This window comes from Macrobrachium nipponense, chromosome 40, assembly GCF_015104395.2.
Source record: "Macrobrachium nipponense isolate FS-2020 chromosome 40, ASM1510439v2, whole genome shotgun sequence".
NCBI classification, from domain to species: Eukaryota; Metazoa; Arthropoda; class Malacostraca; order Decapoda; family Palaemonidae; genus Macrobrachium; species Macrobrachium nipponense.
Window position 1 is genome coordinate 25,679,223 of NC_061101.1, and position 23,909 is coordinate 25,703,131.

A 23,909-nucleotide genomic window follows, 5' to 3' on the forward strand; every position below is an offset into this window, starting at 1 on the left:
TAACACTGATATTTGGCTTCAAATCAACTCTCGTGTGTAAATATAAATAAATTTAGTATCCCAGTATTGTGGCCACAGTTTCTTTTATAACCGGACTTTGTTGCTGATTCAGCCATCCCTGACTTAAACTGGGTTGTATTCTTTATATCAGAAATACGTAACATGAGGTCATAATGTAAAACGGCCCACTATTTCAGGACCCAAGAAATTTACAATAATGAATACATATCACCTAAGATTTCACCAACATTTCATTTGCATTAAAACTTGTTCACTTAACTAATAATTGCATCAAAGGAAGTACTATACTAAATTTTCCCTGTATATTTACAGATAGTACAAAGAAAATTATTCAACAGGAACATTTTGTATCCTATACAAAAAATATATTGTACTATATGAAAATAAAGTACAGTAGATATTACCAAAACACTTGACCATAATTTCATTGATCAACATCATTGTATTTTCTTACAGTGTAGTTGTATTTGTGATATTCATTTATAATCATTCATATTCCAATTGATGATAGGAGACAGATCCATTTCATTATATTTGGGTTTATATTTTACCAGTGTATACTGTAAACATTTTGTATATATAACTAGAAAATATATCCACAAATTTAAACTCATGGGTCTCTCTCCTATTATTCATAATATTGCTCATTTTTCCCAGTGGAGATGATTAACATATAACTTGCTTGCCATTTAACTGAAATTACACCTGACTTAACAACCTACATTCTATAAGAGTAATTTATTTCAGTCTACTACAGTGCTATAAAACAGCAACAGATGAATAAAGTACAATTTGTACTGATCATGTGATGTCAACAAATAAAAACTTCAATATTGCAAAAGAAAGTTCCGTAAATATCCCTGAGATATCCATTTTCAACATTTCCTTGTTATTCTAATTGAATATTAAAGAACTTAAAACAAGGAACTGATGAAATTTGCAAAGCAAAATCTTAATTATGATATGCTGTAAATAATTTTGATTTTATGGATGCAGGCCCATTCTAACTTCTGAAATATTGCCTGGATGAGGCAACCAAAGTAGTAGTACTGAATAAACTGTTGAAGCAAAGATGATAGCTAACCAGAATCTATAATTACCCCTCAAAAATTAGCCTTTCTTTAATTTCAAAAGCTCTAATTTCATATTTTTTTCTTACCAGATATATCTAACACTTAAGAGAACTGCAAGTAAAGTAAGTTCTTATCAGAAATATAAATATATTCAACACTTCTTGTGTTCACAGATACAAATTTTGTTTCTTTTACTATGCTTCTACATTTACCTCCCAGCTATCTTCAGCTGGTCATTTGTCAAGTTCATCTGAATGGGGTCACACAAAATTTTATACCTCTAATGTATAATTTTTACAAATTCTTCTCAATTATTTTGAATGAAAATACAATTAAAGGTTTGCTTTCATTAGTATTTTTGGGGCACAGATTTCAACACATAATTTAGGTTGTCAATTTCCTGAAAATCTGTTAGAAGAATTTGTCCCTTACACATTTAACAGCATTGAAATATCACCTTGTAATGCTTGGACTACTTAAGTGACTTAGTATTCATGTCCTTCTATTCTACTAAAAACTTGGGAATGCCCTACCTATTTTTAGTTTCTCAAGTTCTTATACGTAATTGTATTTTTAAAAACAGGTCAATGACTTCCTCTGGTAAGCCCAACTCTCTTATTAAATTAACTTTCATATATTCTTCAGACCCAAGCTAATAAAAGACTAACTGCTCATCCATCCAACAGTTCTTTAAACCTTTAGACCTACCTTGTCTAGTGTTCCAAAGAACAGTTCTCTGATTCTCTGTTGTTATTAAACCTCATATTTAACTGATGCAATTATTGTTGCAGTAATTTGCTCACAGCTAATACAACTTGAAGTAACTACAGTAGCCTTATGTATATGGTTGATCAGCACAGGTAATACTGTATGTACAGTATGTTATCATTGCAATTATATTTAACCTTTCTAAACACACAAAATCATATAAGCTCTCCCTTCAAGAATGATTACCTCTTCGTTAACATATCTTGCTACTTGCAGTAAGACTTTAGTAAAATAAAATGTTGCCCACAAACAGCTGAGTTTAATTATTTACAAGAACACATCAGTATTATAAAGAACATAATGACTGAGAAATAACAATAAATACATAACAATAAACGAAACGCTTATTCTGAAATCAGGTGGGTAAAGAAAAATGAGGACATATCTTTAAAATACAATTAACTTTTTCAAACAAACCCATTACATTATACTAACTTTATCTGTGGTAGCAGTCAACTCCATACACATATCAGAAAGAGTTTTCACTATGAATGTATGACTGCTTTATTAGCATCCTCTGCAAATAACTTTCAGCATTCCTTTGCCTAAACAATGATCTACATTAACTGCTATCAAAAAATCTGACTCATTCTTATAGAATATGACATTTTAAATGAATTTGTATCTTTCAAAACTAATAAACCTGCAATCTAAACCAAATTCTCAAGGTGGTAATTGCACAAATGAAAACAATAAATTTACTAAGCAATGCAAAACTTACACCTAAGTAAACTTACACCAAAATATATAATAGACCTCATTGTGGGGGGGGGGGGGGAACTGAAATATATGACTATTATGAGATTCAGAGCCTTTGTCCTGGTGTTTTTCCGGAATAACTTTTTTTCTGTGCATTTGACAGAGATACTTAGCCATAATATACGTTACATCCCTACCCAATTTTTGGCAGCATTCTTTATCACTTTTACGTATTAGAAAAAAGTATATTCATATGAGCACAATAACGCAGCCAAAGACAGTGGCGGAACATTTAATGTATGGGTTCAAAGTTATATGTGACGTAAACATACGACGTCCCGATTCCTCCCACAAGGTGATGACGATGAGCAGCTGTTTCTGAAATTCTGAATGAATATTCATACCTTGCCAAGGCTTCAAGAATGGCGGCTACGATAAGTCATTGTCCCCGTGGTTGCAAGACAGCTTTTGTGATTTGACTTGTACAATTGTTTGGAAGTGAGGAGGTTCGTGGCAAACCCTACTTAAGTTTCTAACACTCGACCTCATGACGTGAATCCTTTATTACTACTACTACTACTACTACATACTAAAAAGTGTAAACAAGGAGTATTGGCTGTATTTCATTGTTGCTAGAGGTTGAGATTTTTTTCACGAATAGCCAATTATCCATCGAGAAGGAGGCAAGTTAATGACATCATAAGTTACGTCATTATATCTTCGAAAAACATTCCTCTGAGTTTGCTGGCGATGTCTACAAGAAGTCTGTGTTACTCTTATAATTACTAGAATTATGCAATTTTCAAAATAAAGAATACAGTAAAAAATTAGGTAGGGATGTAAGATACCCTGTGACAAAGTGTCATCTTTGTCAGGTAGTACAGCAATAAAATTTTATTCCGGAAAAACACCGGGACATTGTCTGTGAATCTCAAGTGACTGAAATAGAAGGTTGGGAATTTGCTACACTAGAAAATATGGTGAACAGTTGGCTGGATTTACAAACTGGTGACAATTATGTCCACTTCAGATGCTTAGATAGAGAAAGAAAGGAGGAAGGGTTTAGTAGTGCTTACTACTGTCAATTTAAGGAAGACAACTCCTACCATAGATAATGCTAACTTTATGAGTATTTTGTTGAAACCAATAGTTGTTACAAAAGCATTTTGCTAATCTTCAATGACCAAACCAGATGTCACCAAAGGAAACTCATGAACAAATACAAGGGTTTGTATTACTGTAGAAACAATTATAAGATTAAATACTGTAATGTAATACAGTGCAGTATGTACTGTATATTAAAAATGTTCTCGCCCTGGGTGAATTTTATATGATAAAATTTTATTTACAGTATATATTATCACATTTTTATATACAAACCAAGTACTCACTTTACTAAAAAAAAATCTAGTTTTCTTTCTTTATTCTACTTTTAGATAATTCTGGTACATCGACTTCATTTGATAATGAAACACGAAACAAAAATATCCAGAATAATATCAGTATTATGTAAACAGCTGCATATGACTTCTTTTCTTCTTTGATTTCTGCTTGAGTCTTTATAAATTCTGCATATCTTATCTTTGCCTGCTGTTTGCGATCTAAACTTGATTCATAATGAAGTTTTGACCACTCGTCAAAGTTGTAAATAGGAGTTCTACCAGAAGATGGCATCTTACCACGATTTTTACGAGATTCATAAAATTTTGAAGAATATTCTTCTGCCTCTTCTGGAGTTGCTGCTGTGTCTATACTAAAAACTCCTTTGTCATACATCCTTCTTTTCTGAAAATTCCCTAGAACCTCGTAAGCTTCCGTTATCTCTCTAAATTTAAGGGAACCATCATTTCCCTTGTATTGGTCAGGATGGTATCTTTTAGATAAGTCATAATAAGCATTTTTTACCTGAAAAAGAAGAGAATTTAAATTTAGTGATCAATGTGCAACCATTTATTAAAATAAATTTGTTTAAATTACATAATATTTATCTTCGAACAGTCTATCAACCTACAATAAGTTGTATGATTTAAAGTACACACACACACACATATATATATTATATATTATATATATATATATATATATATAATATATATATATATATATATATATATATATATATATCCATCCATTATATATATATATATATATATAATATATATATATATAGATCTATATATATATATATATATATATATATATTTATCAAAAAAATTTCATGAAAATCAGGTTTTGATAAAGCAAATCCTAATTTGGTAGCTGCTGCCAGTGCTAAAAAAAGGTAAACACATGGTCTCCCCAGGGCTTCATACAACATACCTACCAATCTCAAAGAGTTCGCTTATAGTTAGTCTTGGCCAGAATAGTACTTGCTGGCACTGTGATGGAATATAAAGGAGTACCTTGGTTCTCCTTTCAGCCTTCACACAGATGTGTCAACAGCACATATATATGTCAGCCATTTTCTTCATTACTTATGCCAGGTCTGTGCAAGATAAATTTTCAGCCTAGTCCCATGCCTTTTTGCCAGGGAAAGTGCGTGGATTTGAGGACTCACAGCAGCTACCAAAAATGGTTTTCCCCATGTCAAAACTGTTTTTTAATATAATAGTCATTGCTCATACTTATAAGGAGCTTGCAAAAGAATTAGACAGATGACAAAAGTCTTAGCTCCTAATAAATAAATTCCAACAACTCACATAAAATTCCAGTCCAAGATGAAGATTAGGGTTCGGTAACAGAGAATGGGATACAACACAAGTACTTGTACATGTAATAATAAAGATGACTTGACTAAATATGAAAGCTGGGTATAGCTGCAGGATTATTGTGCCTTCCCCAGTAATACATCAACATGAACACCACATAAAGAAGGCTCTTGGTTTTCCACCTCCAGATTCGCGGATTTCTCTCTCGGGAACATTTCCCTGCATTATTCGCGGAAAATTCGCGCATTCGCTGTATTTTTCTATGAGAAATATCCACAAATTCCTGGTTTTTTTCTTGAGTTTTAACTAACAAAATAGGCTGTTTTTAGCATTTCTGGGCTCAGTCCGTGTCGCTTCATGAAATAATCCCTTAAGTTCATTATTTCTAGGTAAATGATACTAACATTACCAGAGAAAAATGATATTGTTAATATACAATAAAGTTTTGTACATCCTTACCTGGCAGATATATACTTAGCTTACATCTCTGACGTCACGACAGAATTCAAAACTCGCGGCACACGCGACAGTAGGTCAGGTGATCTACCTTACCCGCCGCTGGGTGGCGTGTAAGAACCATCCCACTTTCTTGTCAGATTTTCTCTTCCACCTGTCTCCTGAGGGGAGGCTGGGAGGGCCATCAATCATATATATCTGCCAGGTAAGTATGTACAAAACTTTATTGTATACTAACAATATCATTTTTGTACATGAACTTTCCTGTCAGATATATACTTAGCTGATTGACACCCTTGGTGGAGGGAAAGAGACACTCAAGTACAAAGAAAGGGGAAACAATGATATTGTTATGATACAATAAAGTTTCATACATACTTACCTGGCAGATATATACTTAGCTAAGACTCCATCGTCCCCGACAGAAATTCAAATTTCGCGCCACTCGCTACAGGTAGGTCAGGTGATCTACCGGCCTGCCCTGGGCGGCAGAACTAGGAACCATTCCCAGTTTTCTATCAATATTTTCTCTCTTCCACCTGTCTCCTGCGGGGAGGCTGGGTGGGCCATAATCGTATATATCTGCCAGGTAAGTATGTATGAAACTTTATTGTATCATCACAAATATCATTTTCATACAATCAACTTACTGTCAGATATATTACTTAGCTGATTGGCACCCGTTTGGTGGAGGGTAAGAGACAGCTACTTCTGGAATAGGACAGGTAAACAACATATGTTGTAGGTATAAATAAAACCTTGGTTCCTACCTGATAGGTGGTAGACTTTGTGTGTTTGCCCAGTAGTCTGCATCACCTCAAGAAAAACTTTAGCGAGAATATATGATCTATGGCCAAGAGTTCTTGTGGGTCTGCCGATGGGGTCTTATCCGCTTACTCGGCAGAGCCTGAAAGGACTTTGTCAATGGGTGCTGATCCACTTATATGACAATACACCTTATGAAGGAGCATACAACCAATCCCGACCACCTGATCCTAACCACATGTTAGAAATAAGATTGTTCCGAGTTTATCCCCCGAAACTCTTCACAACAACCATAACTCAAAAAGCACAATACGCACACATACATAAATTTCAAAAAAAATTTATACTCATCTAATAAGATATCACAAGAGTTTCTTACTGAACAACAGTGAACTGGCCGCCAGTGCGACACCAAGCCCTTTTTGTTAGAAAAGACTCTAGAAACATATCTAAAAAGAAGGTAAGTATATACTTAAGGATTGGTGTTGGCTCCCATACCCAGGATCGTATCCGCCGACACGAAAGGACTCAGAGAAAAACATTTCTCATAGGTCACCATGACGTCTCTCAAGTAATGAGATGCAAATACTGAGTTGCATCTCCAAAATGTCGTATCTAAGATGTTTTTTAAGTGACATATTCTTTTGAAACGAGAGAGACGTCGCTACTGCTCTCACTTCATGAGCTTTCACTCTCAACAGTCGAAACTTTTCGTCAGGACAGATCTTATGCGCGTCTGTAATGACGTTTCTCACAAAGAATGCAAGAGCATTCTTGGACATCAGTCTTGTGGGGTCTTTTACCGCGCACCAAAGACCTTGTCTAGAGCCCCCCATCTGTTGTTTTCTCTGAAGGTAGAACTTTAGAGCTCTTACAGGACATAGAGACCTCTCTGCTTCTCTGCCTACGAGACTCGATAAGCCTTTAACCTGAAGGACTTAGGCCAGGGATTCGTGGGATTCTCGTTTTTAGCTAAAACAAGGTTTTAAACAGCAAATAGCTGAGTCTCCCTTGAATCCTACTCTATCCTCCAGAGCATGTAATTCACTAATTCTCTTTGCTGTAGCTAAAGATAATAGGAATAAGCATTTCCTAGTGATGTCTCGAAACGACGCCAGATGAGGAGGTTCGAACCTTTCGGATGACAGGAACTTGAGTACTACATCTAGGTTCCAGTTAGGAGGAACCGGTTCCTTAGACTTCGTAGTCTCAAAGGATCTTATGAGATCGTGGAGATCCTTGTTATCTGCCAGATCTAATCCTCTATTCCTGAAGACTGCCGAAAGCATACTTCGCCGTCAAAAACAAAGAAGGCGGTGAAGGAGGAGCAACAGCAGAAAGTGAATCTCCAAACTCTTGCAAAAGGAGGTCTGTAAGCCTCTTGTATGAAGAGACCGAAGAATCCTTGGATAACTCTTCATCCATAGCCTCTTGATCCTCTTCGGAAGAATGACGCTTCGAAGAGCGGCTGCCTGGAGGAGAGCGCCTACTAGAAGATGCGCGCTTGTCATATCCTAAGGCCGTGTTGAGGGGGGAGCGCCTGCCAGGAGGAGAGCGCCTGCCAGGAGGAGAGCGCCTGCCAGACTCTTGACGCCTGCCACGGGGAGAAATGCTCTCCAGCGAAGAGCGCCTACCAGACGGGTAGCGCCTACAAGGCTCTGTGTGCCTGTCCAGAAGAGAGCGGCTACCTGGGGAAGGGCGCCTGCTCAGTGATCGGAGCCTACTGGTTTCTTTGCCTACTAGGCTCTGGGTGCCTACTCGCTTCTCGGCGCCTGCCGAGAGGAGAGAGTGTCTCTGGGGAAGAGCGAACTTCAGGTGAAATGCGCCTACCAGGCTCCTGGCGCCTGTCAGGCTCTTGACGCCTGCCAGGAGTAGAACGGATCCTTGGCGAAGAGCGCCTGCTAGAAGCGAAATGTTCGTCCTGTTCCTTTTGTCTAACTCTGGACGAGCGGCTACCAGGAGAAGAGCGCCTGCTTGGCGCGAAAAGCTTCCCAGGCTCTTGTCGCCTGCTCAGGGGTGAGAAGCGCCTACTCGGAGAGAAGTCCCTATTGTGTTCTTGATCCAAAGAAGCACGGCTGCGAGGCTCTTGATACCTTCCTGCAGGAGGCGAGAAATCCATGCGGTCCTTCTTAGACTTCTTCACCGGGAGCGAGACGTCCTTCCGACGGTGAGAACTCCCTGCCAAGGAGTCAGCCAGAGCTGAGATCTGCGCCTGCAGACCTGCCAGGATGCGCGCTGGCGATCTTTTGAACGCTTCAACTGGAGATGAGGGTCGAGGGAGAAAAGGAGAAGAGGGTTCTTGTGATCTCCTAGATCTCTTGGTTTCTACCTCCGGCTCTTCCGAGAAGTATTCAGGGCTGGAGGGAAGGGCGCAAGGCACCTTCCAGGCTCTCTTGAGAGGGCGTGAGGCTTCCGAGGCGCTCCATCCGAAGAGAAGCACTGGCACAACACTTCTTTCTTGGCTCTATCCAAGGCAGCCTGGGAACGTGCAACAGGATCTGCCGAGGGGACGTCTGACCGGTGGGGGTTCTCCCTAACCTTCCTGCGGCTGTTGACTTTCCTCCTCCACTGGGTCTGGGAGTCTGGAAGAGGTCTAGGCCTGGAAGCGTTAGTGAGGTGGTCAGACGCACCCTCCACTGCACTAGGGGCACTGCACAATTCACTGGCACTATCACTCTTACCTTCAAGAGAGCGTATTTTGCTCTCCATACTCCTAATCGTGGCTCTCATGGAGGCCACCTCCGAATGCGAATCTTCAGGTTCGATGCTGGGAGCAGGGGCTGAAACTGGAGAAGGTACTAATTCTACAGCAGGGTTCTCTACATCAAGTTCGCTAATACGCGATCTACTAGAGCTCCTTGATTAAGCTTTACGGACCCTAACTTTCTCTAACTTCCTTAAATAGGAAGAAAGAGACTTCCATCCATCTTCATCCAACCTTTCACACTCCTTACACGGGTTATTGAAAGAAAATTCATTACCTCTACAACCCATACATATATTGTGAGGATCTACCGATGCTTTAGGTAGCCTCACTTTACATTCACTCACAGACCACACTCGAAAAACGGTAGATTTTTTAAGATCAGAGTCAGCCATTACAAGAAAAATCCAGAGAAAAATAAAAAAAACAATCCAAAATAGCGCATGCCAAGCCAACGGACAAAGGGTACTTCACCAAAAAGTCAATCCAAATAATCCCGGCAACGAGAAATAAACCCAACTATCGTGAGGACTTAACAACAGGTGTTGTCAAGCCAGGCGACAGAGAAAATCTGACAAGAAAGTGGGATTGGTTCTTACACCCGCCACCCAGCGGTGGGTACGGTAGATCACCTGACCTACCTGTCACGTGTGCCGCGAGTTTTGAATTCTGTCGTGACGTCAGAGACGTAAGCTAAGTATATATCTGACAGGAAAGTTCATATACAAAAAATAAAAATAGGGGGATGTCAGAATAACTGACTCGCTCACCCTAAATAAAAAGAGGGTGTCGGTATGGTACTGGGGCGAGTGAGACCACTACCACGGACCTCTTGCCATTTAGAATTCTCCTTCATCAAAATCCCCCTCCCTGAGAGAGCTGATACATGGCCGGTGCTGGCAACTACTACTACACATCCTCCCACGCCGACCGCAGCGCCTCTCGTGGCCATCCTTTACGTTAGCGCCCTTCCACACGCACGTGTTTTTCCCTTGCTCTGTGTTTTGAGTGCTATTTGGATTTATCTCTTCAGCAATGGAGTTCCAAGCTATTGCCGCAACTAAGTTAAGTACTGCCGAAAGGTTACACATATTTTTAGCCAGTCAGGATCCGTTTTAACCGTTTTTTAGGTTCAATAACGGCCTTTTATAGGGGTTTGAAACATTCGCAGATTCTAACTATTCACGGGGGTCTGGTACACATCCCCCGCGAATAAGAGGGACCACTGTATATATGTGTGTGTGTGTATATATACGTATATATATATATATATATATATATATATATATATATATATATATATATATATATATATAGGCAGTCCCCGGGTTACGACGGGTTCGGCTTACGACGTTCCGAGTTAAGGCGCTTCTCAATTATATTCATCAGAAATTATTTCCAGGGTTATGACATATGTTCCAGGTTACGACACCTTCATCGCTCATCTGACAGAAGAAATATGACACCAAAAATGCAAAATAATCAATATTTGAAGTTTTTTTTCCGAAAAAATTAAATAACAATGCAGTTTACACAGTTTTCTTAGTATTTTTTATGATGATCCGGCTTACGACGATTTTCGGGTTACAACGTGTCTCAAGAACGGAACCCCCGTCGTAACCTGGGGACTGCCTGTATGTGCATATTAAATATATATATATATATATATATATATATATATACATATATATATATATATATATATATATATATATATATATATATACATACATATACACATGCATATATGTATACATATATGCAGTGAACTGCGATGCCAATAATATAAGTGAAGCAAGATGCAATACAGAAAAAAATAGATAGAAATCTACTTTTTCTTAATAGTTCCATATACTTTAGTGCATATATTGTTTAACTGAAATCAAACATTTCTTGACAGAATAATGCATACAAATATTAATACAATATAATAATAAGGATACCTTTAATTTACTTGAACTGAAAAAATATACTACTATAAAATGGAAGGAAAAAAAATTTCTTCAAGTTAATCACTGTTCATTTAAAAAGGAACACTGTCACCTCCATGGTCACAAAATTTCTCGGAGAGGGGGCAGGGGAGACAAGTGCCCCTTTGCCCCTCTGTGTGGCTGACATGCTTTTGTACCCACTATGGTCCTGTTAACCCTTAGTGGACAGACATGCTCACATGAGTAGCAATAACAGGCTTTGGGTGGACGACGGAGTGACTTATGGTGAATAACTGTATTACGTACCATCGATTTGGGGTAATCAAGCGGGAAAGAGGTGCCATTACCTATAGCCCATTAATTCAGTAATGGCAACTTTTAGACTGGCTAAAATGAGAGACTGGGTGGCTCAGGAGCTTAGTTGTGGTCTTGACTTCAAGGGAGGATGTACTGCTTTTCTGTCTCGCATGATGTCTTTTCATAAATTTAATCACAGATATACCATAAGGTTTCTGCTTGTTTAGTTCTTATTTTTTATGATAGTATGCCAGTTATTGATGTAATTTTGCAAAGAAAAGTGCAAAGAAATATTGGAACATATTAGAACAAACATGAATAAATCCCAAAATGTTACTGCATCTTCGTTCTTGATAATTTACGTAAATATTTTACAACAAATATGCTCAGAATTTGTTACCGAATTTATTTCTCATTTGTTTTGAGTGTGTGTTGTACGTAATTATAATTTTATACATTCAACTTACCTGTCAGATATATACATAGCTATTACTCCGTCGTCCGACAGAAATTCGAATTTCGCGGCACACGCGGCAGGTAGGTCAGGTGATCTACCCCCCCCGCCGTTCTGGGTGGCGGGAATAGGAACCATACCCGTTTTCTAATTCATATTTTTTCTGTCGCTTGGAATGTAAACAACGTTGCAGTTCCTCCTGATGGATTTTCGTGTTTCATCGCCATCGATCGTCTGGGCTAACTTTTAACAGGGAATAATGGATCTTTGGTTCGGAGGGTGCGTCTGATCGGCTGTCTCGCTCTCAGGTCTAGACCTCTTCCAAGCTCACAAGCCCAGAGGAGAAGGAATGTCGAAAACCGTAAGGAGGTTTTCAGAGAATCCCCCAACCGGGTCAGGCGTCCCCCTCGGCAGGTTTCTTTAGAGCGTCCCAGACTGCCAGGGATAGCCATTTGGAAAGGTCATCCTAAAAAACAAAAGTGTTTCGCCCTTTTATTTATGCCTACGGTTCCTTCCCGATGGTATAGAAGAACGTTCAAATGAACTTGAAAATTGGCGAAGATCCTCCCGTATAATGCCTTCCTGTAGAATTTAGTTCAAAACTGAGAATGACATTAATCGATCACCCCTTTCGGAATCAGGGGGGGGACGACGATTTAAAGCGCCTTATAATATTAGAGATCATTCGATAACATTTGGGATAAAGTCATTGTTCGAACATTTTCTTTTTTTTTCGCAACTAGACGAATGAGCGACACCCATGGGGTTACGAAATTGTTATTTTTTTTTCCAAAAGCATAAAATTCCCCATCGGTGCATTTTTTAGACATAAATATATTATGATGAGAATGATTTAGATTGTTTGTCCAATCGAATGAATTATATGGATCTTCGTTTGAGTGATAAAGCATATCATGTATTGACTTTTACAAGTTTCTAGCTCCTACCATGCTTAGGACAAAACCTCGCACCCTTGACAGGACCTACGGTATGGCTAAGGCATAGACACCCATACCGAAATTATGGCTATAATGGTCTAAAGTGGAAATCCTTACAAAAATTTCCTACAAATTAATACGAGGTTTCACCTTAATGTTAACAGTTACTTATAGAGGATTCTTATTACCGCTAGAGTATGAGGTTATATGATGCTATGCGTGCTTCGAGAAGTGATCGGAGGAAAGCATATCTTTATTGGTGGATTGAGAAATGTAGGATAGAACATTTGTTTTTCTTCGTGTTAGAAGAGGTTTCCATGAATTAGCCAGTACCCTTCTAGGACCTTTCCTAGGAAGGAATAGGTTTAAAAAGAATTGTTGTTTAGGTAAACGACACCTATTTAGTTCTAGGGATCTTGTCGAAGTTAGCGGTTAGCTTAATTATAGCTTATATAACAAAAAACTTCCTGAAGTTCGATAATAATTTATAAGATTCCTTTAATGTTAATGGAGTAACTGGCAACTCTGGAAAAGGGCAAAGGCCAGAACTGATTTTCGCTTTTGAACACCACCAACCCGTCACCCCAAACGTCAGTTCGCAGTACCATCTTGTTTCTCAGTCGTTGAGAAGGTCGTTTACACGCTCGCTCCTTGCGGAATGGGATGAAACTATCCGCTTATCTCTTCCCTAACAAATCGTGGTCTTAGCCTCGGGATTGAGGGAATACTGAAGCTATCATAAATAAAATGATTGGTCTGACCTTTTGTTAGGGAAATCTTCAATAAGAAGGATATTACAAGCCTTTCAAGCTGTTATTTAACCGTTAGGTAACATGATTAAAGGATTATAAATGCAGGCAGAACATGATATTGATTTAATGCACTGCATACTTGCAAAAGCATGGCTTATTTAGAATACATACTTGTTATAAGAAGAGAGGTATGTAATAGAGAGTTCACTTCAAGAGCTACGGTATAGGTTTAAGCGTATTTCGGAGGAGAACACACAACCGTATTTAGAATCGGAGGAATTGCGCCAGCGAAGTTGTATGAGTCGGAATGGGAAACATTCTTTTAGTGAGGGAAATGGTTTCCCTGAATGGATTATACTACGTATATAAAAGTTTTTTCATAATAAGAACGGAATTAACATATGAAAAGGAGGTCGGGTACCATAAAGACACAGATGTTCTTGGGGCACATAACCATAAAGGATAATTAGTAGGAGGGCCGCCAAGCCCTGGCGCAGTATGCGGCCACCCTTGGCGCAAGTTGCGCGCCGGCCCTGGCGCCAGGTTGCGACCAACCTTGGCGCAAATTTGCGCTCCAGCTTGGTGCAATAAGCCTAGAGGCACCATCCCAAAATATTTCTCGTTTGAAGCTAAAAGTTATTAAATTAAAAGCAATGCCAAGAATTTGCGAGTCGCCGTTGAGTAAACCTCGATCGACGATAATCAACTGTTAAGGTATGTCCTAACATTTATTGCAAAGAGTTGTGAGAACCTGCGAGAAGTCTTCTTCATAGATCTCGTTAGCAAGAAGAAAGACTACAAAACAGTCTTCCTGTAGAACTGCTTCCGTTTTCCTCAAACCATGACCATAAGGAAATCATAAGGCGGCCCAGCCAGGACGCCTGGCTCTAACTAGGAAAATAATTAGTTAATAGATAATACCTTAGAGCAAATTGATGCCTTTCCTACATAGAAGATGGGAAGTTACTCAGTCCACTCGCACTGGAGGGTGGTCCATTCTCTGTTCAGGAAAAAAAGGGGGGGGGAAAAAAAGGGGGGGGGGAGGGGGATACGGAAGAATTAAACCGAGGAAAGAATAATTCCCCTTCCGATATACGTCGTAATTTAGAGGAAAATTTGCGAAGAAAACATCCAACAATGGAAGTACTGTAGAATTATAGGATTCTTACAGGCACCTATTCTTATTTTGATATCGAGATTTCCTGACCAAGGTTGAAGAATAATAGGCCATATAAAGGCGCCAGCCATGGCTTTAACCAGGCGATAGGCAGCCAGAACCCATGGCGGCGAGGGCCGCCAGCCAGGCGGCGAGGTCCGTCAGCCAGGCGACGAGCGCCAGGCTTTAACCAGTGGGCTAATAGGCACCAACCAGGGGGGGGGCTGCGAGCGCCAGCGAGGCGCGATGGCTGGCCAGCCAGGGCGAAGAAGCGCCAGCCAGGTAGCAAAGACATCAGGATCTCTCCAATTTCTTTTCAAAGGGCATTGGAAGATTTTAGGAGCTTTCCAAGAGTTTCCTCTTGAGAACTGACAAACAAGATCAGTTTTTTTATTTTTTCGGACACGGGCACAAACAAAGTTGTCGCCACCAGGTTAGGCCGTGGCCGGCCCTTGTCAGGATTAACTGAAATTGCGGAAGTCTACTAACAAAAGAACAGACCTTCTCAATGTTTCAGGTAATATAGGTGGTCGCGTGAGCGAACTTCTCTCCTGGCAAGAGGAGTTGTTTTTGGAAGGGGAGAAAAACTCTTTTCTTTTTGCCAAGAATGCAACCCTCTACTGAACAATTTATTCGTAGATATCGCACAGAAGGCGGCGAACGTAGTACGTGGTCAGGATAAGCGGGTTTTCTTCGCTTTATAGAACCTTTACATGGGTTGAAGAGAAACTGATAATCTTTAGAGGTCGCTCGCTCAGCTTTCCTCAACCAGTTATTGAGACACAAGGTGATAGAAAAATATTATCAAGACCTCATAAGTTAATCTTGGGTGCAGGTTTTAGAAAGAACCTTGGCAACCCCTTTTTTATTGCACGTTTCGGCTAGTTCCCTTGAACCATGCAGCTCACTCCCTTTCTCCTCTTTCATTGTTAATTTTAACAGGATGGTTATAGATCCTTTACCTACTCCTATGTAAAACCATATAACCAAGCGGGAGACCTTGTAATGGTTTTGGTACTGGAAAAGAAAAAACTCGTAGGGAGCTCTCAGTATTGGGTGAGAGGCTCTTCTTTCAAGTATCTGAACCGTACATTACGGCCTGAATGTCCCTAGGAATAGGAATCTTGAATGATTCTCCTCCGATCCTAGGATCAGTTTAGTAGGAGAATAGGATAATAATAATTTGTTTTGGCAGAATAAACGATGATAAATTTTTCCAATTCTCTTTTCCTTATTCCTCCGTTGCCCAGGCAGGCACGAGGGAGCAGGAAGAAAGAATATTAGAGAGGAGGTAGCAAATACACCCCATCTTTGATGGTTATGAGAAGGGGAATAAAATTTAGTCTTTTTTCCCCTCCCCCAAAACGAATAAACTCCCTTTACAGAAATGTAAGGACAAACGGGAAGGGGTCAAAGGAAAGATGAGGATATAATGTTTATGCCTCATTTTTAGGAACTTTAGAGAACGGTTGGAATTCGTCAGACGGTACACGTTATTCTTACAGTGCAAGGTTTTGGTAAGTCTTTTTCCAAGACAGTCCGTGGAATAGTTCTTTCAGCATCTTATTTTAGAAATGGAACGCTTAACAACCTCTCCACTCTGAGTCTGTCTGCGTGCAGACTGACCAAAAGAAGGGAACATGGAATGAGAGGATGTTTTCAAGGTACAAATGGACAAGTAGTCCATGGATAAGGATAAGAATAATTACTGCAAGATCGTGCTGAGAGGAATGAAGGAAACTGTCCTCTTCTGATACCCTCTGTGGAAACCACGAATAAGCGGTTTTTTTTTCTTCCTTTTCCCTTTAGAGGGAAGAAAGAATTACCATTTGTATATATCTGCTACAGCAAGGAACGCAGGTAAACAAAAGGATATACCTCATGTCTCTATAAAGGAATTGGAGAGAGGCAGGAGCATTAAGAGATTCGCGGGATCTTACAAAACAACCTTACCTACTATAAACAACAAGACTTGGAGATCTTTATAGTTACCAATTGGGATCCATATTTTGGGCCTCAGATTCCGTTGTTTCTGACAAGATGGAACTGTCTGCCTCATCAAGATTTCTCTTGGTACTAATCGACCAAAAGGAACGAGTAAGATTTTTTTTCTGGGTTTTGCGGGACCCCTTTGGAATCTGGAATCAAATTCTAGAAAGACTCGGCAATGGGTTCCTGCCAGCATGGTGTTGCTTGGGCAAAAGAACTATAACCTGTTTTATTCCATGGATCAACGTTTTGCACAGAAAAATGGATTCGTTGTCCAGGCAATGTATTTACGTTAGTTATCTACAAAAAGTAAGGATAAGGTTAAGGTTTAAACGTTTGCTGACAGAGTCTTTGGAATTACGATGACTGGCGTCAAAACTACTTCCCAGAAAGGTTCGAGAAGATTATATTTAAAGAGCTAGAAATCGGGAATCCTACCCAATTTCAGCTCCAGAGTCTCCTTAAACTGTTCCAGGCTCTTTCCCTGCCGTTAGTGCAATGGAGTAGGGAAGGATTTTGCAACAATGAGAACTCGCTCGTCAACATGTAGGAAGAGTGCCTCGTTTAGCAAAACTGAAGTATCAAGTATTGATCCCTCCTCGGAGGAAAGACGGTCTTCTCGGACTATTATCATTTCCTATCGTCTACTGGATGTAGTCCGAACTAAAATTTACCCTCCCCTTGTTGGGCAGAGGACCATAAGCTCAAAGGGAAAGAAAGAATTCTTCCACCCCATTTTCCTTTCTTCCTTGAATAAACGATTGTGGATGTTCAGAACTTTCGGACAATGTAGCGCCAATTCGGCTCCATAATAAACCAGGAAAAGACCAAAATGCCAAACAGGGCATTAAAGGACGCCAGAGCTTAAGAACAGTCCAAATAAACACTGTCAAATTGTCTGATGACGGAGAAGGAGTAGGCCCTCCAATCTGGCGCAGTATGCGCTAGAGGGCTAATCAAAATCAGGCAAATAAATTGTTCCGATGGTGGACCATCAGCCAGTTTTCATCGAGACTCTTAACAAAGCTCGGAATCTTTCTCCAAGCAAGTTGGGGACGAAGTCAGCCAGGCGAGAGGCGCCAGGCATAAGCGAAGCAACCAGCCAGAAGCGAGGTCACCAGTCAGGCGCGAGGCGCCATGGATGGCGGCGAGGCACCAGCCATGGGCGCGAGGCGGCCAGGCAGGCGGGCGAGCGGCTCCAGCCTAGGCGAGAGGGCGTCCAGGCCTCTAGCCATGGCGCGAGGCGCCAGGCTCTAGCGCCAGGCGCCGAGACGCCAGGCGAAGGCGCGGACAACGCCAGGCAGGCGCGAGGCGCCAGGCAGGCGCAAGCCACGGCTCTGGGGCTTCATCCAGCCAAAGAGATCTGTTTGCAAAGAAAGCCCATGGTATTCTTTGGAAGAGGGAATCTCTAAAGCACCTTTCTTGAGTTAACTTGATGTTTCCTTCAAAACAGCTGAAGAATTAAAAACGCGCTTTGAAGTGCGAGGCTTTTAACAATTCATTGTTCTTTTTCCATAACAATATGTTCGTGAGAGTCATAATTAGTCTTAATAAACGGGAGGTATGCAACTCTGTGGTTGACTTCTTTCTTTTGCAGAAAAAACCCGAAGGGAGATCAAGTGGGACCTATGAGAGATCCTTATCTCCTTTGTTATAGCTGTCCAACGGATGCGTTGCTGGGATAGGGAGCCGACACTGATCCTTAACTAGTGGAATTAAAATTTTTTTTTTTTATTTAACATAAGTGTATTATTTTCTGGGGTTATTTGAAATGAGTTTGGGGGATAGCTCTTTTCAAATTAAGCAACAAACCCCACCGTGTTTTAGGATCAGGAGTTATCGGGATCGGTGTTGTGCTTTCCTTAAACGAAAAAAAAATTTTAAAATTATGCCAAATAGGCATGCTGTTGTATTTGCTCATGTAAGTGGGTAGAAGACCCCATTGACAAAATGACCAGCATAGATTCTGTCAAGTATCAAACAAAGTGGGGGGTTGGAATTAAGACCCTATTGACAGATCTACAAGCAAAACTCTTAGCCATAAGGTCACATCCTCGATGAGGCTCTTGAGACGAAAGCAGACTACCTAGCAATAGCTTAGGAAGTCGAGTCCCTCGTCTTAAAAACACATAGGAACCACGGTTTTATTATTTATTACCTACAACGTATGTTTGTTTACCTGTCTATTCAGTAATAGCTGTCCTTTTTACCCTCCACCAATGGTTGTGAATCAGCTATGTATATTTTATTTTTTTTTTTTTTTTTTATGACAGGTTAAGTTGAATGTATAAAAATGATAGTTGTTTGATGATACAATAAAGTTTTATATCATACTTACCTGGCAGATATATACAACTTAAATGGACCCACCCAGCCTCCCCTCAGGAGACAGCTGGAAGAAAAAATATGAATTAGTAAAACGGGTATGGTTTCTTCCTATTCCCGCCACCCAGCGGGCGTGGGTGGGGGGTAGAGCACCTGACCGACCTGCCGCGTAGCTTGTCCGCGAAAATTCTAAATTTCTGTCCGGACGACGGAAGTAATAGCTATTGTACATATCTGGCCAGGTAAGTATGTATAAAACTTTATTGTATCATAACAATATCATCTTTACAAAATAGAATAAATTATTTATTAGAAAAAACATGTATAACTTGGTAATATTTATAATTGCCTTGTAAAAGATGTCTCACAAGGGGTTATAAATAGTCATTTTCAACATCTTGTGGAAGGTAGTGAGAATTTTTAATATTTTCTTTCTAACAGCATGTGCTTTTGCATATCTTGAGGGTTTTTTCTTAAATTGACCCACTTCAATTTCCCCAGTCTGGGTTGCTGCATATTTTTTTATACCAGCTCCTATGGGTTAATTGTAGGATTTAAGGGGAATTACATTATCTCTACAATGACTTTCAAAAACATTCACAGCACACATTAAAACACATTTTCAATCCAAAATGCAATAACAGTTTGAACTAAACATTTGCCAAATTGCTTACCCATACTATCCAAGACAGTGTGCACACTTTGCACAGGTTTATAGGGTAAATGACCAGATTGTGACTTAGCAGCCACCTTACTGAAAAAGTACTTGAATTCGCTGCCAGCATCATTTAAGAGTTGTAGCCCATCCTGACAACACACCGAGACCTCTATGTTCCTCTTGCAGAAAGCATTTTCTCCTAAATTACGAAATAATGGCACAATTAAAGCGCTTTTTACAATAGTGGCCGCGTTCTGAGAGAGGTAGCTGCTATTTCGCAGTTCGGTTACTTACCCTATACTAGGAAAGGTTAGGTCTATTTATGTATGAGGAACCTATCCCATCCAACGACTGGCAGGAATCAGGCTGCGCAACTAGGGTAAATAACCGAGCAGTGACATGGCAGCCACACTTCCCAAAAAATGTCTTGAATTCGCTGCTGTGAGCATCAGTCAAGAGTTGTGGCCCATCCAGGCAGCACAACATGCCCTTTATACTCCTCTCGAAGTAAGTTTTTTCTTCTAAATTATGAAATCATAATTCAAGTGCTTTTTAGGGAAAGTGGCCGCGTTCCAGGATTGGTAGCTACTACCTATGTAGCCGCGTTCCAGGATCGGTGGCTGCTAGGTCATTCACTTAATAGGATAAACAATTATGGACGATCCATCGTCATCACGCTGACCAGGCCTTATTCACTCGATATTTAATTGGTGAAACCAAAATACAATTACAACTTTAAGCATACCATTCAAAAGATTTGAAGTTTCGTCAACATAATGTGATATATGAAAACCCCATACAAACTAAAATAAGCATGTGACACTCTTCGTAAAATATGTTTTCAAGGCAGTTTTGAAATCCAATATGGCGGCTATTATCAGGCTGGTCGGCGGTCTAACCACAGACAATCCACTATCTTTCCCAGCCTTCCTAGCACTCATTTGAACAATGTTAGCGTATATATGTAACGTTTATTGATCTTACTCAAGATTGCAGTTGTAATCTGCACAATAAAACAACATTTTGTTGCCTATATTAGTGAAAGTATGAAACTTTTTATTCCCAGGGTCATGGTTTTAATTGAATTCATTTTTACTTTGTAATCGGTGGTTTTATCCTTACTGCCATCACAACTGAAACTCCAGTGCTTATCTGATTGTAATTATACACATTTTGGTCTTAATTCACTCCACATTGCACTTGAACCACATTGCTGTTCCTGGTTCCTAAGTACTCACTCCGCAAACACAGTTACAAGCAGCAGACAACAACACTGATTATGGATGCAAAGCTTTATTCCCTTAATTGTTTACTTTACTCATTATTTAGTTTAACTTTACTTCAAAATGTTTATTTAATCGATGTCTATTATCCCTTTTTTGCAACCAAATTAACCCCAAAAAATTACAAATATTTCGGATGTATACTTTCGAGCAGATGACGCGATGAAAAATGAGTCATCGTTGCCAATCTAGTGGAGCGTCACACATACGCCGATGCATTTACAAATTTTCCATGAATTCTAGTTGTCATAGTAATGCAGTAATGATAAAATTGTTGTAATATGTATATATACTACAAATAGATACGCTAATTTCACTTATTTCCCCGGTTTTTTGTAAGTCTCATACCCAGTTTGGAGGGTAAACACATACCAATTGACTACACTGATAAACAACTGAAGAGCGCAAAACGCCACAAAGAATGTCGTAGGTAGTCCCCTTCGATAAGTATGGTTAGAGGTCGGGTGTGCAACTGCTGTGATGAAAGTGCCCCAGCGTCTATGGATACAAGTGGTGTGCCGATTTAGCACAGGAAATGGTAAGTTTATTGACACAAGCAACTCCGCAAACATCAGCATGGCATCAATCTTCTAAATATTCTGAGTTGTAATAAAAACTTTGAAAGCGTTTTGGTGGTGTGGGCACTGCGTTGGCCACCCTTTTCATTACCCTCTGTTTAAATCTTAAAATATGGCCTTAATTTCTAACTTTGGAGAAAATACTTAATTCGAAAGGAGAGTAGAGGTCTTTAGCTCCTTCTCTCACCAACAACAACTCATGACTGATGACCATCTCCGGTGTCAGGACGCGTTAAAAGTACTTTATCGGAGGGTGGCCTAGCCATGGTAGTCAGTGAGTTGGCTAGTCCACGTGGTGTTTTACCCTAGTAGGTAGTGAAGTTTTACCCAAATTTAAAACTACCTATAGTATCCAATGCCTAAAAAAAGAATGTTTTCTTTACCTGATAAAGCTAGGGTCTTAGGGCTAAGGTTATCCATGACCGAAAAACAGGTAAACTTACTTGAGCATGAGTTGCCTTGGGTGTGATGCCTAACGTATCGTAATAATTTGTCTTGGGTGGTTTTGAATAATATCTCACAAAGCGTTCTTTGTCCAGAGGTTGCACACAAACAGTACCTCCCACCAGTAAACTGTATTTGGAGTCGCACAAGCTCTTTCTAACTGCCCAGATTCTGCGAATGTGCATGTCCCACACGACGTTTCCCAATGACTTCTTGAGCTTTCTTCCTCGTGTTCCGTAGGACAGGCAAAGGAGGGTCATTTTCAAGGCCAGTTATCGTCCTGGATGAAGCAAACTACCTAGTTTGCACTTACTAGCTACCTGTGGCTAGTTAACACCATCATAGCCTACCTACCTAGGTATGACAAACATAAAGCACATTTAGGCTACTTATAGGTACTACCTACCTATAGTAAACTTTAACTGCCTACCTAGATAAATTTAAACACATCGTTTGATATACCTAGCAGTCTCGCCAGGCATTGGATATTATGCAACTTTGGTATCGTGGCCGTTCTGAGCGCTGACACTTAGGCTAGGTAGGTAGAGCCAGCAGGCTAAATACCTACTAGTATTACTAGGCTACCTACCTAATACCTAGCCTATTTTGCCAATTAACATAGGTATTTCATCCAAATTACCTAGGCCCTAGCCTAAGCTTCACCAAAATAAGTTTCAAATATATTCTAATTTCACAAAACATAATAATTTAAAGGTATATATGGATCTGCTACCAACACAGCCGGAAAAGTTTCGTGTTGAACTTCAACAACCACTGTAGAATCTTGAACCTCGGGAACTTACATCACCTTCGTCAGCTGATGGAAGTAAATAAAGGGTAGTTCGCTTTAAATTTAGTACCGTTAAAAAGTGCTGTATCTTTCTGCATTGAACGACTCTTAGAAGTAGTAGTAGTAGTGGTAAATAGAATTATATCATGTACACACACCCCCGAAATTTCCATCTTCTGAACTTCAGTGTTTATTAAATTAGTTTTCCTCATATAACGATGAATCTTATCCGAGCTCTCGTTTCTTATCCCTTGTTTATTTATCAAAAATACACTACAAGGGTCTTCTTTACGTTCGTGTGTCTCCGGGTAATCAACTCGCTATTCACAAATTCTCGGTCACCTTTCAATTCTTCCTTTACATGTAAATTTCAACCAAATCGTTATTATTTTATGTAAAACATCAAACCACATTTTTGCGCAAATTCAAAAAACAACCAATAGAGTCACGGATGATTTATTTTATTTATAGAGTCCTAGCTGCATCACTACCATATGAAAAATAACTATAGCTATTCTTTAAATAAGAATTGAAGTAGCCAAAAGGTTACCAAATTGGAAATTTTTAGTTTGGAATTTTACTAATAGTTATTTCCCTTAGTAGCAGCTAGTTACATTAATCACGGTCTCGTCGGAACGTATAGTACATGATCCAAGCACGGGCTACCATATACGCGAAGACATGGTTGCTTATGCAAAAGAGTGCTATGAAATTAACACATAATAGTAGGGAAAATTTAGGGCTGGTCTGATATACATAAGAGCACTTGCTAGTATCCACTCAGGTAATGCCTTAATTGTATATTCATTAGGAGTGCTGTATGAATAAACTCGTCTCCGTCGGTTGTAAAGGTCCAAAGGTCCACACCTGACACCATGATCCCTTTTACACCTTGCCGGACTTGCGGGCCTCCTTAGGCTAAAGTCCGCTCTGGTATAAGCCAGCTTCATCTAAACCGACAGACCTGCAAAAATGCAGATTCCCGACAAGAAGTAGAGGTTGTTTGGGACAGGTAGTCTAAAATCTACCTGTCATAATTCATAGCTTGATAAAAACTAGATTTGGGATATTTATATTACCTGGTTCGTCAAGGACAATTCAGATGATAACACTTCCAACC

General features: G+C 39.7%; 1 protein-coding gene across 6 annotated transcripts; it reads right to left on the bottom strand.

Annotated features, from left to right (window-relative positions):
* Positions 1-309: 309 nt before the first annotated feature.
* Positions 310-22,829, bottom strand: LOC135212031 (dnaJ homolog subfamily C member 30, mitochondrial-like). Of its 6 annotated transcripts, none has more exons than XM_064245333.1 (3): positions 22,803-22,829; positions 21,999-22,349; positions 310-4,466 (listed from the first exon to the last, which is right to left on the bottom strand). In XM_064245333.1, the coding sequence occupies exons 2-3, from the start codon at positions 22,257-22,259 to the stop codon at positions 3,969-3,971; spliced, it is 759 nt and encodes a 252-aa protein (XP_064101403.1). In that variant the 5' UTR covers positions 22,260-22,349; positions 22,803-22,829; the 3' UTR covers positions 310-3,968. The 6 variants fall into 6 exon arrangements, with proteins under 6 accessions (XP_064101403.1, XP_064101398.1, XP_064101397.1 ...); XM_064245328.1 differs by having other exon boundaries at positions 22,737-22,809; XM_064245327.1 differs by lacking the exon at positions 22,803-22,829 and adding an exon at positions 22,733-22,802.
* Between the last annotated feature and the right edge of the window lie 1,080 nt (positions 22,830-23,909).

Bases quoted from the DNA above. Each gene is read 5' to 3' on its own strand.
- LOC135212031 (XM_064245333.1), bottom strand. From the start codon at position 22,259: ATGACCCTCCTTTGCCTGTCCTACGGAACACGAGGAAGAAAGCTCAAG. The intron at 4,467-21,998 runs GTAAGTTTACCT...CTTCTTTTTCAG, and splicing joins CCAAGGCAACTCATGCTCAA to GTAAAAAATGCTTATTATGA.